Below are 15,347 nucleotides of genomic sequence, written 5' to 3' on the forward strand. Positions count from 1 at the left end.
ATATTATTTATTATTGTTATACTTTCTTTATTTTATGTCTCTTAATAGTTTTAAAAATCTTTCGACTGTTTTTGAAAAAAAAATAATTAATTTCATATTAGGAGAGCAGAATTGGCAAAGAGGTATTTTGTTCTTTGAAAAAGTTACTCTTTTTATTTTATGTTTTCCTTATAATTTCTTAATTCTCCGGATATTTTTCGGAAAAAAAATTAATTTTCTACTAGGAGAGCAGAATTATCAAAGAGGTATTTTGTTTCTTGAAAATTTACATTCTTTATTTTATGTTTCCCTAATAATAAAAAAAATTCTCCGAAAGTTTTTCGCATAAAAAATTAATCTCGTATTAGGAGAGCAAAATTGGAAACTTTCTTTATAATTTCCTAATTATTTAAATTTTTTTAAGCATACTAATAAAAGAGGTATTTCGTATTTCCAATGACTTACCTCTTTTTCTTTATAATTTCCCAACTATTAAATTTTTTTTTTTTTTAATCAATTGAAAAAAAATTAAATTCTTAACAGGGAAGCATAACAATGTAAGAGGTATTTTGTATTTTTCATAACATACCTCTTTTTCTTTTCAATTTCCTAATTATTAAAATTTTTTTTTTAAATTCAATTGAAAAAAATTAAATTCTTAACAGGGAAGTATCATAATATAAGAGGTATTTTATATTTCCAGTGACTTAGCTCGTTTTCTTTTTATTTTTCTAATTATTTAAATTATATTTTGAAAATTCAATTGAAAAAAATTAAATTCTTAACAGGGAAGCATAATAATAAAAGAGGTATTTTGTATTTTCAATGACTCACCTTTTTCTCTCCGTAATTTTCTATTCAAATAAAATTGTTACAATTTAATCGAAGTAAAACAAATAAAATGCGTTACAAGAAAAAAATTAATTTATGTGTTAAAATTGTGTATTTGAACAAAGTGAAATTCACCAAACAATTTATACTGTCCGTAAATTGATTGCGTACTACATATTTACAAAATTAATTAGTGCAGTGCGCGATGACTAGAGATCAGGTGAATTTGCTTTTCTTTTTTCTTCGCATAGTTAAACTACCAAGGCATATTCGCCAACTACGAGAGGAAAATTTACAGTTGACGAAAAGTCTCAACAAGCCTGTGTTAGTAGTGGTTAATAGTTGGCTGGAAAACCGAATGTAAAAACATAACTCTTGTCATATAATTAATCTTGTTAAAAACTACTGATACTCCACAAATTGTTTCAACAAATAGAAAGGTTCACAAGTATATATAAAAAACTGAAGTAAAAAAGTTACCTTGAAGGACTTACTTTTTTTACAAAGTGTTAGCACTTACGTTTGGTTCAGTGTGTTAACAATTGTTGTTTATTTAATTTATAACCCCACTTTTTAAAGACCTTTTTGTGAAAATCTTGTCATACTTCTTAGACTTTATCTGTAATTAAACATTACAACAATTAAGGTACTCGCTTTTATATCTCTTATGTTTTAAAAATACAAAGTCTATTAACATGAGTGTCAAGAGGATCCATGTTGAGAATCACCAACAAGCTGATGATGATGTTGACAATCATCAAAAAAATCCTGTCAACTCAATACCCTATGAAATATTAGCAAAAATATTCATGTTACTGCCAATTGATGAATTATTAATCATGGAAAAAGGTATTACAATCATTAAAATAAATTTAATAAATTATTGTCATGTTTTTATTTATAAATTTCCATACTTTTTCTATTGCAGTTTGTAACAGATGGATGGAGGCTTGTCCACTAGCTTGGCGTGACATTAAAATATACAAATCTCGTGAATCAGTTGATCGTAATTGTGATGAATATATGTTAAAACAATCATGCATTGAAAAAATATTATCAAGATGTGACTCTCATTTAAAAGAATTAACAATTTCAAGAGCTTTTGATTCAAGTATCATGAAATTTGTTTCTGATCACTGTCAGAACTTAACAACATTTGAATTTCAATTTGACGTCAGCAGAAATAATAATGCCATCAACTATTATCGAGCTTTTACCAAGTTAGATAAATTAAAAATCATTAAAATTAAAGTTCATTATGATGACAGTGATGAACCAATTTGTCTCCTTGATGCAATTAGCTGTCTATCAAGAGACATCAATGAAATTCATTTATCATTTTTTCATGTAGATAATACCTACAGGTGTAAAAAAATTTCACCCAATTTTGTAAGTTATTTCTAAATTTTTTAATACTTAAATTAACAGAAATTATTTAAATTAATTTCTATACTTTTTTGCAGGATTTGAAAAAATTTAAAAATCTTCAAAGGTTGTCTATGAAAAACTGCATTCTTAAAAACATGATTCAAAAAATATCAGAAGTTACGGAACTTGTTTATCTGGATATTGAAGGTTTTCAAATGTTTGATACATTTACTTTTGAAAAACCATCTTTTAGTTTATCTCCTGTTAGTGCATTATCAAATTTGCAACATCTTGAACATTTAAATTTATCAAGAATTAAAGTACTGAATGACTCTGATTTTATTGCAATTGCTGAGAACTGTGTGAATTTGAATTATTTAAATATCGAAAATATGTATTTTGATATTCCTGAATATGCTCTTAGTTATTTGACAGATTTAAAAAATTTAAAAACTTTGATTATCAACTGGAGTTATAATGTTACAGACTACTTTATTGAAAGCTTAAGAGGAATAACAACATTGCATTGTTTCGGTTGCAAGTATCTTACTGGTATTGGTATTAGTAAATTTATGAAAAATTGTCCAGATCTTGAAAATCTTGTAGTTGGTTTAAATCATAAGATTACAAAGGATATTATTGTTACTGCTGATCATGTAACAAGAGATCGCACGAATAATATTATTTTACATTTAAAAACTTATAGTGAGAACGAAAATGTTGATGACTATGTTATTAAATCTCAATGGCTCGTTCATGATAGTAGAAATTATCTTAAAAAAAAAAAGATAATTTACGAGGGTAAAATAACTTATTAATTTTAATAATAAATCTTTAATGTTAATAATAATTTTTATAAATGAAAATTAATTATCGCTCAAAAATACATTAAGACTTATTGTAAGTTGCAATTTGTTATACCACCAAACATACAAACAATTGGTTTAATAAATAAAAATAAATTTCTAAAAAAACATATCACTTATTGTTATAGTTTCTTTATTTCATGTTTCTCTAATAATTTTAATAATCCTCCAAATATTTTTCGAAAAAAAAAATTAATTTCCTACCAGGAGAGCAGAATTAGCAAAGAGGTATTTTGGTTTTCAAAAATTTTATTTTCTTTATTTTGTTTTCCTAATAGTTAATGAATTCCTCCAAAAATTTTTTGAAAAAAAAATTAATTTGGTATTAGGAAAGCAGAATTAGCAAAGAGGTATTTCGTTTTTAAAAATTTCACTTCTTTTATTTTATGTTTCCCTAATAATTTTAAAAATTCTCCGAATATTTTTCGAAAAAAAAAATTAATTTCCTACCAGGAGAGCAGAATTAGCAAAGAGGTATTTTGGTTTTCGAAAATTTTACCTTTATTTTATGTTTTCCTAATAATTAATGAATTCCTCCGAAAATTTTTTGAAAAAAAAATTAATTTGGTATTAGGAAAGCAGATTTAGCAAAGAGGTATTTCGTTTTTCAAAAATTTCACTTCCTTTATTTTATGTCCTTCTCATAATTTCAAAAATTCTCCGAATATTTTTTGAAAAAAAAAAAAAAAAAACCTAATTTGGTATTAGGAGAGTAAAATTGGCAAAGAGGTATTTTGGTTTTTGAACAAGTTACCCTTTTTATTTTATGTTTTCCTAATACTTCAAAAATTCCTCCAAATATTTTTCGAAAAAAAATTAATTTCATATTAGGAAAGCAGAATTAGCAAAGAGGTATTTCTTGTTTTGAAATGTTTACCTTTTTCATATTATGTTTCGAAACATAATAGGGATCCCTAATAATTTCAAAAATTCTCCGAATATTTTTCGAAAAAAAAAATTAATTTTACATTAGGAGAGCAGAATTGGCGAAGAGGTACTTTGTTTTTTAAAAAGTATACTTTGAAGTAAAGAATTCATTGTTTTATGTTTTCTTCATAATTTTAAAAAACTATTATGACTTTCAAAATCTCATTTAATTGTTTATAATAATATGGTTTTAAATATTGTTATAATTTACTATATATGGTTAATATATAATTTCACAAAACTATTGTTTTTTTCTTTGTTTATATTTATTTTCTTTCTTTATTTCTTATATTTTTTATTTACTAAGGCCCGATTGATACAAATAAAAATACTAAAACAAAAAAAAAGCTTCAGGACGTCCAATGTATAATGATTTATGTTTTACAATTCAGTTCAAGTAAGTATATAGAAATGCAATGCATTACAAAAAAATTTCATTTATGCGTCAAATGTTCTCTGTATTTTAATAAAAAGCATTTCATCTTCTAAAAACAACTATATATAGTTATACACTACTATAGCTATACAGTTCACACAAGTGCAATAGGACTATACAGCGAGTTTTTAAGCCTTCTTCTTTGATCTTTTCGGCATTTACAGGCTCTCTTTTACATTGTTATTCGTTATATTTACACCTGTTGTCCAGTGTTGTTTATTATTTATAACCCCACTTTTAAAAGTCATTTTTGTAAAAATCTTGTCACATTTATCTTTGACTTTATCTGTAAATGAACATCAAAAAAATTAAAGTAATTGGACATATATCCGCTATGTTTAAAAATACAAATACTCGTACACAAAAAATTCAAATGAATCTTTATTATGTTCCAATGTAGAATCCAATCAGTTAACTAGAAAATTCAAGTCCAATAAGATGAGTGTCAAGGAGATACATATTGAGAATCACCAACAAGCTGATGATGATGTTGACAATGATAAAGAAAATCCTGTCAACGAAATTCCCAATGAAATATTAGCAAAAATATTCATGCTACTGCCAATTGATGAATTATTAATCATGGAAGAAGGTATCACAATCATTAAAATAAATTTAATAAATTATTGTCATGTTTTTATTTATAAATTTCCATACTTTTTCTATTGCAGTTTGTAACAGATGGATGGAGGCTTGTCGACTAGCTTGGCGTGACATTGAAATATACAAATCTCGTGAATCAGTTGATCGTGATTGTGATGAATATATGTTAACACAATTATACGTTGAAAAAATATTATCAAGATGTGGCGAATATTTAAAAGAATTGTCACTCTCAAGAGCTTTCAATTCAAGTATCATGAAATTCATTGCTGATCACTGTAAAAACTTGACAACACTTGAATTTCAATTTAACGTAAAAACAAGTAACAATGCCAGTGACTATTTTCAAGCTTTTACCCAGTTGGATAAATTAAAAATCATTAAAATTAAAGTTTATCATACAATGTTTGATAAAATCATCTGTCTGTTTGATGCAATGAACAGCTGTCTATCAAAAGACATTAATGAAATTCATTTATCATTTTTTAATGTAGATGATAGTTTTAGTCATCGAAAAATTTCACCCAATTTTGTAAGTTATTATTGAACACCTTATTACTTTAATTAAATTAACAAATATTATTTAAATTAATTTTTATACTTTTTTGCAGGACTTGAAAAAATATAATAATCTTCACAAGTTGTCTTTGAGAGACTGCATTATTAAAAACATGATTCAAGAAATATCAGAAATGACAAAACTTGTTTATCTTGATATTCATGGTTTTAAAACGATTAGAATATTTGATATAACTAAATTTGATTTTCGAAATTCTGGTATTCATGCACTATCAAATTTGCAGTATCTTGAACATTTAAATTTATCAGCAACTAAAATACCGAGTGACTCTGATCTTATTGTAATTGCTTGTAAATGTGTAAATTTAAATTATTTAAATATCGAAAATATGTGTTATGGTAGTGGTATTAGTACAAATGCTCTTCTGACTTTGACAAATTTAAAAAATTTAAAAACTTTAATTGTCAACTGGAATCGTAATGTTACAGACCACTTTATCAAAAGCTTAAGAGGAATAACAACATTGCATTGTTTTGGTTGCGAACGCCTTACTGATATTGGTGTTATTGAATTTATAAAAAATTGTCCAGATCTTAAAAGTCTTGTAATTGGCTTAGATCATGGGCTTACAAATGAGATTATTGTTTCTGCTGATCATGTTACAAGAGATCGTACAAATAATATTATTTTACGTTTAAAAACTTATTGTGACAACGAAAAAGTTGTTGATGACTATGTTATTAAATCTCAATGGTTGGCTCATCTTAGAGAAAATGTTGAAACAATAAACAAACAAAAACCATAATTCATGATGGTATAAACATAATAATTTATTAATGTTAATAATAATTTTTATAAATAAAGATTATTATCGCTCAAAAATACATTAAAAATTATTATTTGTAAGTAACAATTTGTTATACCATCAAACATACAAACAATTGGTTCAAAAAATAAATATAAATCTCTAAAAAAAAACAAATTATTTATTGTTATTATTTATCAATTATTAATAATAATAAATTATTTAACTTGACAATAAATTCTTCAAAGACTTGATTAAAAAACAGGAGATAGAAATCACCTGTTTTTCGAAATAAATTAATATAAATATTTCAATACAATTTTCTCAATGAAGTTTTTATGAAAGAATATTATTAAATCAATAATAATCAATAATCAATAATCAAAAATAATATTTATTATCTGTAAATAGAGTAGTATTTATCAATGAATAGAAATTTGCTACCAAAAATTGTCTGCAGATGTCACCCAAGTCTAGACGTCATTCTGTGTTTTTTTTTTTTTTGTTATTGCTGTCATAAAGAATTATATTTATTTTAACAGTGATAAGCCTTTTTAATATTATTAAAGAAAAAAAAAGTATATTATAACAGGTCAATGCTTTGTATTTGTTATCATACTGATAAGTAAACGAATTAAACTAAAAAAACAAATTAAACATTTGACTTTTAGTAATTGTATAATAATTTTATAAATAAATAATGGCAAATGATAATGATGAAGAGGTAAGTTTATCATAATTATACATAAAATTATTAATAATAATACTATTTATTATTGTTAATTAATAATTTCGATTAGCAATTATTTCGATAGTAAAAAATATTACTATTTTTGCTGTTTATTGATTCACATGGTACATCAGCGCCATCAACTCTTTGACAGCATTATTTTAAACATAATTAATATTAATATTAATTGTTTATTTGTTTATTAATAATTAATTTAATTGTTGTTATATTACAGGTTAAAAAACTAAAGGAACAAGGCAATGCTTGTGTTAAAGATAAAAAATATGCTGAGGCAATGTTTCATTACACTCATGCTATTAAAATTGATGAAAAAAATTATTCATTATACAGTAATAGATCATTTGCATTTTTAAAAATGCAACAATATCATTTTGCAATGGAGGATGCATTAATGACTATTAAATTAAAACCAGATTGGACAAAAGTAATTATAAAAATTAACAAAATTTTTCGTTGAATTAATATTTTTGTCATATTTTAGGGATATTTTCGTAAAGCTGAGGTTGAATATCAAACTTTTAGATTCTCAGATGCATTGACATCATATGGAATGGCATTAAATCTTCAGCCAAATGATCCAGCAATTATGGAAGCAATTGGAAGAACTACAAGATCACTAGTCAAAGATCGAAAAGGTTTTTAATTAAGACAAAAATATATCATCATAATTTAATTTGTTAATTTTTTTTGTAGCTGATCAACAAATTCCATGGCTTGGTGCTGGAATTGGAATAATAATTGGTGTTATTATTGTCATTTGTGATTATGTATTTACAAATAAACCAACTTTATCAGTAAGTTTAAAAATATTTAAACAATTTATTTATCTTTCTTAAATGTTTAATTTATTTTCTTTTAGCATCCATTGTTGATGGCACTGATGACAATGTCAATAGCAATGATGGGTTTTGGAATAGCTAAAGGTTTTCGTTATTTTGTTAAATGCCAAAGAAAATCACTTCTTGATGCACCAATTGATTTACTTGATGCTGACAACAGCCAAGATGATAAACAAGATAATGAAATTAAAAATAATGATAAACATCAAAAATATAGTAAAGCACAAGCTCGTCAAAGATTTAAAAAAGGAAAAACGTAGTTATATTAATTAAAAAATAATTAAATAGATCGTTTATTTCACTTGTCATTTTTATAAAATGCATTTTAATTATTAAAGAAGAGAAATTCATTCAAATGAATCGACATTTCATTTGTCAATGTTTCATTTCTTCATTGTCGTGTTCTACTCAACAAGTTTATTAAATTTATAATTATCATTATTTAAAAAAATATACTAGTGTGATGATTTTATGTATATTTTTTATTTATTCAACAAAAAAAATATCATTATTACATCATTGATCTATTTATAATAACATCAAAATGAGACTGAAGTTTTAAAATTGATCACTTTATTTTTCATGTCTCTCCTTTGAAATTCAATATGTACATCAATTAATTTTCTCATTCTTTAATTAAAATTAAATTTAATAATAATAATAATTTTCAAAAATAATATTTAACAATGTTTTATACAAAAAAATTATTCAAATTTTTGCTATAAACATTTTATAAAATTTTAGAAATAAATTTAACAAATGTACTATTATTTATATAACAAAAAAAAAAATGTTTATTAAATTTTTTTTTTATTATCCAGTATTTAATTTTAATAATTTATCAAAAAATTATATTGATCAATCACTTGACATTACCAAGTGTATCTCTAAAATCAAAAAAAAAAAAATCTCAAATTAATTATCAATAGGTTATGTCAGCTGTTCCTCAATGACCCTTCAAAAAAAAAAAATTCTCAAATTGCAATTAATTAAAATTTAAAACTCCATAAAACTTCCTAAACAAAAAAAAAAAAATCGAAAATTATAATAATAAAATTAAAAATTTTTTAATACAAATTTTCATACAAATATCTCCCCACCCTAAAGCCCTTTAAACAAATAAAAAAAAATTTTAAACGCATGCGTTTGATAATTATACCCAACAACGCATGCGTGTCTCCCACTCTAATAAAAAAATCTAAATAATGAAATTTGATTGGTGTATTGCATGCTAAAACTTCAGTAGTGGGAAAAACTACAAATCCCCCCCACGTATTACTAAACTGATCGTGCACCAAAAGACTCCGGCACAGTCACACCAGGACACTTCAGAAGTGGGGGCAAATTCAACTCTCGTGTGTCTCTTCACACAAAAATTTTTTCATATATTTTTTTTTTAATCTTAAAAGTATACTTGGCTCGTGCCAACAGCGCAGTCGCACAAATTCTCTTGTCCAATAAACAAGAACAAGACTATACAAAATAATAAAAGTTAAAAAGAGAAGAAAATAATTTGTGTGATTTATTTGTATGTGTGTAAACGGGACATCTATCGGGAAGCAAAAAAGGAAGTGGGAGTAACAACAGGCAAAAGAGAAAGATATATAAAAATTTAAGAGTGGGAGGAAGTGTGTGTGGTTTATTGGGAAGTTGTCTACTGCTCGTTGGGATATGTAGTGAAAAGAAAAAAAAAAAAAAAAAAAATACAGGAGGACAACGGTGTAGAGAGCAACACGATGCATCGTGGTAAGATTAGCCGTGGTGGCCAGACCAGCCAGAGGCAGCACACAGGGCTCTCAGGGACTTGTCTCTGAGTTTCCTAAGGGGCTCCCCCCGCGTTCATAATTCAACTATTCAGCAATATAAAATACATTGAGACTTTGAGAGTTTACAAGACTAACACACAACCGGGCTTAAAAATTTTTACTCCAAAATATTCATATATATATTTTCCTTTTTTTTTTTTCACTTAATTTATACACTTTTATTTTTATAAATAATAACAATATTGTTATTGTTGTTGACAATATATTTGGAGTATGAAAAAAATTTTATTTTGACAAAAATATTATTATTTTTATTGCTGTCAATAAGAGACACTTGGTTATTTTTTTTCTATTTTGATTTTTTTTTTTTTTTTAAATCGTGCAACGATGGAAACGAAAGCGACATCATCACCGAGGCTACTTACTACGTCCTGCATTGAGAACAAGGACGAGCTGGAGGAGGTAAATTATATATATATTTTTTTTTAACATATTAATTAATTTGCTCTTTGTTTTGTTAATTTACAATTAAATAAGAAAAAAAAAAATACTGAGATTTGTTTAATTTGATAATTACTATGTATAATTTATTAGTGAATTAATGTTTTTTTTTTTATTTTTTTTCGTAAATAATGTATAATTTGGTAATGGAAAAAAAAGGAAAAAAAAAATTGTGTGTAGCGTGGATGAGATACATGGTCGACGCCATTGTTAGATGGTGGTCGTGGTGTGTGAATTTTTTTTTTTTTTTTTAATATTAAAATGACGTGTGTGTGTGAGAGGGCGCTTATTAATTTGGCGGGATATTTAAATAATATTTGTTTTATTGTAAAAAAAAAAAATGGATTAATTGATTAATTGGTTTAATTTTTCTTTGCAGAAATTTGAACGTTGTCATAGTGTATTACAAAATTTGACAAATGGACTGTCAGAAAAAGAAGCACATGATACATTAAATAATGCAGTATGTAAAGATAAAACTCATGAAGAAGTATCACTTGGTTTGCTTGTTGTTATATTAACAGATCCACAAGAAGCATCAAAAAGTTATCGTGATTTAACACTAATAACACGTGATGGTCTTGCAATTGTATTATGTCATTTAAATCAGTTGGTACTTGAGCGTTATTTACGTTTAAATGATGTATCAAGAAATCAATTATTATGGTTATTACGTGAATTAATACGTACAAGTGTTACAAATGTTGATAATTTATGTTTATCATTATTACGTCATGCTGCTGGTGGTGATACATCAGCACAAAATTTATATCTTGTTGATGCATTACTTGATATATTTCAAGATAATCGTACATGGCTTGATAAATATCCATTTTTAATAGCATCAATTGTTTATACATATCTACGTTTAATTGAAGATCATAGTTCACCACGTTTATTATTATTACGACAAAAAGAAGTTACATTTACTGTATGTTTATTACGTGAAAAAATGATTGATTGTTTAGTTATTGGACGTGATTTAGTACGTTTATTACAAAATGTTGCACGTATTAATGAATTTGAATTATTATGGAAAGATTTATTGACAAATCCAAAAAGTATATGTACAAATTTTACTGGTATATTACAATTATTACAAACACGTACATCAAGAAGATTTTTACAATCACGTTTAACACCAGATATGGAAAGAAAACTTGTATTTTTAACAAGTCAAGTTAGATTTGGTAATCATAAAAGATATCAAGATTGGTTTCAACGACAATATTTAGCAACAGCTGAATCACAATCATTAAGATGTGATTTAATTAGATTTATTGTTGGTGTTATACATCCAACAAATGAATTATTAGGCTCAAATATTATACCAAGATGGGCTGTTATTGGATGGTTATTAACAACATGTACATCAACTGTTGCTGCTAGTAATGCCAAGTTGGCATTATTTTATGATTGGTTATTTTTTGAACCAGAAAAAGATAATATTATGAATATTGAACCAGCAATATTAGTTATGCATAATTCAATGAAAACACATCCTGCTGTTACTGTTACATTATTAGATTTTTTGTGTAGGGTAAGTTGTATTGTTTTTTTTTTTTATTTATTTATTTATTTATTCTTTTATTAGGCTTGATATTTCGATTTTTTGGGGGTTGAAGAATCAATATTTCAAGACAATTAAATAATGAATTTTAATGACTCATTGAGAGACAATATTAAAATATTTAGAATTCATTTTAATTTATTATTATTATAACTTAATAATTGCTCATGAATTTAATTGTTAATAATTTTATATTTTATTTGAAAAAGAAAAAAAAAAAAAAAAAGTAGTTAAAGTAATTTCAACATTACAATCATTTGTAATTATTTAAAATTATTTATAATCATTTAAAGTTGTTTAAAATTATTTGCAATTAATTTTGCATTTTGTTAATTCAATAGAAGGCTTCAAGTTTTTTTTTAAATTTCAATTAATCGACATTTAACATAAATTCAAAGTGTTTATGGCAAAAAATAAAATATATGACAAAACGACTTATGTCCAAGATATGAAAAATAAAAAAGGCCCATGTCCACAAAGACAGGCTCTTTTGTTGTTGGCATTTTTTTTTTTATTAACCAAAAAAAAATAAAGCTCATCTCTATGGATCCATGTCCCTTTTGTTATTAGCTATTTAATTTTTGATTTAATACTTGTGTTGTTAAAAGAAAAGAATTGAATTAATTTATTTGATTTTATTTACAGATAATACCAAGTTTTTATCCAGCATTAACAGAAAAAGTTAGAAATGGAATTTATTCATCACTTCGACAAATATTGGAAAAACGAGTATTACAAAGTTTATATCCATTGTTTGACAGTCCACAGTTGGATCGTGAATTACGCACTAAAATACGTGAGACATTTAAGGAATTTTGTCTTCCACCAAATACGGATCCTGGTAAATTTCTTTAATTATTTATTTATTATTTTATCATTATCACTAGTCATCATAATAAATTACATTATAACAAAAAAAAAAAAAAAGAAAATTCATACACTGTCATTTATATTAGCTAGAGAAAAAAAAAATTGATGAATCTTTTCATCATCATTACTAACGTTCAATAAATTATTTTTGTTTTTTTTTTTTCTTTCATTAAAATTATACCATGTTTACCTCAGTTGTGGGTAATAAGGTTCCAATATATTCAGGTAAAATGGAGGAGTTAAATAAGGATATTGGTCCTGGTTTGATGCTGGATAATACTGGAAATTCAAATGTGGAAAATAATCATGTTGGACAAGAAAATAATGATGGAGCAACATTCAGTGATGACGATGAAGATCTTCCATTGAGGTAAATAATAGAAAAATTTATAATTAACATTATTGTTAAATAATTTTTTTTTATATATAAATTTTAGGATAGTAACAAAACCTGACGAGGAAAATGAAAAAGAAGATGAAGAAAAAAAATTAAAAATTAAAAAAGAAGACATAAAAAAAGAAGAAAAAAATAAAGAAATAGAAGAAGAAGAAGAAGATGATGAAGATACACCATTATCAAAAGTAAAACTAAAAAGAAATATAAAATCATCATTAAATTGTAGTTCAAAAAAAATTGAAATAACTAAAAAATTAAGTATTAAAATTGAACCAGATAAATTAAAAACAATTGTTGAACAATTATACAATGAAACAGATAATGAATCAAAATGTCAAATGATGGAAAAAATTGTACAAATGATTATTGAAGATGATGTTAATAATGATATGATAACACCATTAACAACATGTTTATCAACAATATTAGAACCAACAATAACATCATCAATATTTCCATTTGATAATTTAAATGATGAGGCCTTGACTGACAGTATAAGTACACCAATATTTGTTATGTTTCGTAATTTTTTTCAATTATCTAAAGAAGAAGATAATAGAAAAAAATTTTTATGTAATATATTAATTGAATTACAAAAAATACAACCAAAAATTGGTTATTTATTACTTTATTTTTTAAAAGTATGGAGTAGAGAAGAAGAAAAAAGAGAAGGTTTAGATAGTAATGAAATAAAATCATCTGTTTATAAAGATTTTTGTTCACAAAGAGATAAAAAACTTGAGACATGTATTCTAAATGATTTAAAAATATGTCATGAAGATAATGTTTATCTTCTTTGTTACTTGGTACCTGACATTTATAATGGTTTTGAAAATATTGCTATTGGTAATGCTCAACTACTTCATCTTGTTGTATCAACAGTTGATTCAAATCAATTACAAGAATTAATATGTCAAATAATGCAAGGACAATTAAAAATACTTGAAAAAGAATCATTAATGAATTTATTAACTGCCAGTTTAAATTGGGAAACATTTGAACAATATTGTTTTTGGCAATTAATATATGCTCATGATTTTCCAATTAAATATGTACTGCCAATTTTACCAAAATTACAATATCGTGATCATGCTGAAGCATTAACAGCAATATTATTTATGCTTAAACAAGAAAGACCAACTCTGGAATTAATAAAACAATTATTTATACGTAAATATTGTGATGGTGATGTGTTTGTTGTATCTGCATTAAGATATTGGTGTCGTGATTATGAAGATAAATTAGCTGAATTATTAGCAAATTTATTAAGTACACGTTATCCAGCAACATCACCAAATAAACGAAAGCGTGCAGCATCAAAACAAAATCAACAAGCATCTGGACCACCAACTGGTGAACAAATATTAAATCATTTAGATCAATTACGTCAACATTGTCGTGCAACAGCTGATTTACAAATATATCAAAATGATAATATGCAACGTGCATTACAACAAGCACAAACATCAACAACAGATACATTACGTAAAAGTTATGGTGATTTATTTGCACTTGCTGAAGTTAATGAAGAAAATGAACCACCACCAACATCAAGTTCATCACGTAAACATGCTGCATCAACAGCTGCCAAAGGACATAGAAGAGTTGGTGCTAGTACAAGAGAAAGATCAGCAAATAAAAGACCACCACCAAGAGACAGAGGAACTGAAAGTAGTGAACAAAGTAGTGAGGTAAATTAATCAATCATTTATTTAATTATTAATATTAATTTAATTTAATAATAATATTGTTTTTTTTTGTTTTTTAAAGGAGGATATTATTGCAAAACCAAAACAAGCAAAAAAAAGAAAAAAGGTTAATCCAGTACATTCGGACAGTGACTGACCACCCAGTGTCTTTATGACTAAATATGACGTTAATAAAAAATATATATATTCAATGTGAAATGTCAACTAACAACTGTAAGATTATGGGCCAAGGTATGCAGAGACATATTAACACATTTACACAGACAACGCACACATAAATAAAATGACAATTCGAAAAAGTCACAACTACTTTTTTGCAATTTTGCCAAGGTACCAAACAACTTTTTTTTTTTTTTTTTTTGTTATTTTAAGTGGGAAAAAAATAAAAATAAATAACGTTTAGTAAAATAATATATAGTTAACTTTGTGATGGTCATAATGGAGAGGCAAATTTAATAATTTAAAGTGGAGAAATAATTTTTTTTGTTGAAAGATAAATTGTCACAAAAATTAAAACAAAAAAAACGTAAAATTTTTTTGTTTATAATTATTTTTCTTTCTGTTTATTTTAATTATATGTTAGTTTTTTTTTTTTTTTTAATTCAAACA

The 15,347-nt window shown here is 25.1% G+C and overlaps 4 protein-coding genes across 5 annotated transcripts; all 4 read left to right on the plus strand.

Moving 5' to 3' along the window:
• Positions 1–1,505: 1,505 nt before the first annotated feature.
• On the plus strand, positions 1,506–2,214 carry LOC122847941. The gene is made up of 2 exons (XM_044145799.1): positions 1,506–1,659; positions 1,739–2,214. The coding sequence occupies exons 1-2, from the start codon at positions 1,506–1,508 to the stop codon at positions 2,212–2,214; spliced, it is 630 nt and encodes a 209-aa protein (XP_044001734.1).
• Positions 2,215–4,683: 2,469 nt separating this feature from the next.
• Positions 4,684–6,335, plus strand: LOC122847942 (F-box/LRR-repeat protein fbxl-1-like). Its single transcript, XM_044145800.1, has 3 exons — positions 4,684–4,999; positions 5,079–5,542; positions 5,622–6,335. The coding sequence occupies exons 1-3, from the start codon at positions 4,846–4,848 to the stop codon at positions 6,333–6,335; spliced, it is 1,332 nt and encodes a 443-aa protein (XP_044001735.1). The 5' UTR covers positions 4,684–4,845.
• A 503-nt stretch (positions 6,336–6,838) lies between these two features.
• LOC122847632 lies at positions 6,839–8,716 on the plus strand. The gene is made up of 5 exons (XM_044145430.1): positions 6,839–7,059; positions 7,301–7,510; positions 7,568–7,721; positions 7,780–7,880; positions 7,946–8,716. The coding sequence occupies exons 1-5, from the start codon at positions 7,036–7,038 to the stop codon at positions 8,183–8,185; spliced, it is 729 nt and encodes a 242-aa protein (XP_044001365.1). The 5' UTR covers positions 6,839–7,035; the 3' UTR covers positions 8,186–8,716.
• A 250-nt stretch (positions 8,717–8,966) lies between these two features.
• LOC122847633 (integrator complex subunit 3) lies at positions 8,967–15,209 on the plus strand. Of its 2 annotated transcripts, none has more exons than XM_044145432.1 (6): positions 8,967–10,153; positions 10,572–11,732; positions 12,408–12,603; positions 12,858–13,002; positions 13,070–14,720; positions 14,800–15,209. In XM_044145432.1, the coding sequence occupies exons 1-6, from the start codon at positions 10,079–10,081 to the stop codon at positions 14,872–14,874; spliced, it is 3,303 nt and encodes a 1,100-aa protein (XP_044001367.1). In that variant the 5' UTR covers positions 8,967–10,078; the 3' UTR covers positions 14,875–15,209. The 2 variants fall into 2 exon arrangements, with proteins under 2 accessions (XP_044001367.1, XP_044001366.1); XM_044145431.1 differs by having other exon boundaries at positions 8,968–10,153; positions 12,828–13,002.
• The last annotated feature ends 138 nt before the right edge of the window (positions 15,210–15,347 follow it).

This window comes from Aphidius gifuensis, linkage group LG1, assembly GCF_014905175.1.
Source record: "Aphidius gifuensis isolate YNYX2018 linkage group LG1, ASM1490517v1, whole genome shotgun sequence".
Taxonomy (NCBI): domain Eukaryota; kingdom Metazoa; phylum Arthropoda; class Insecta; order Hymenoptera; family Braconidae; genus Aphidius; species Aphidius gifuensis.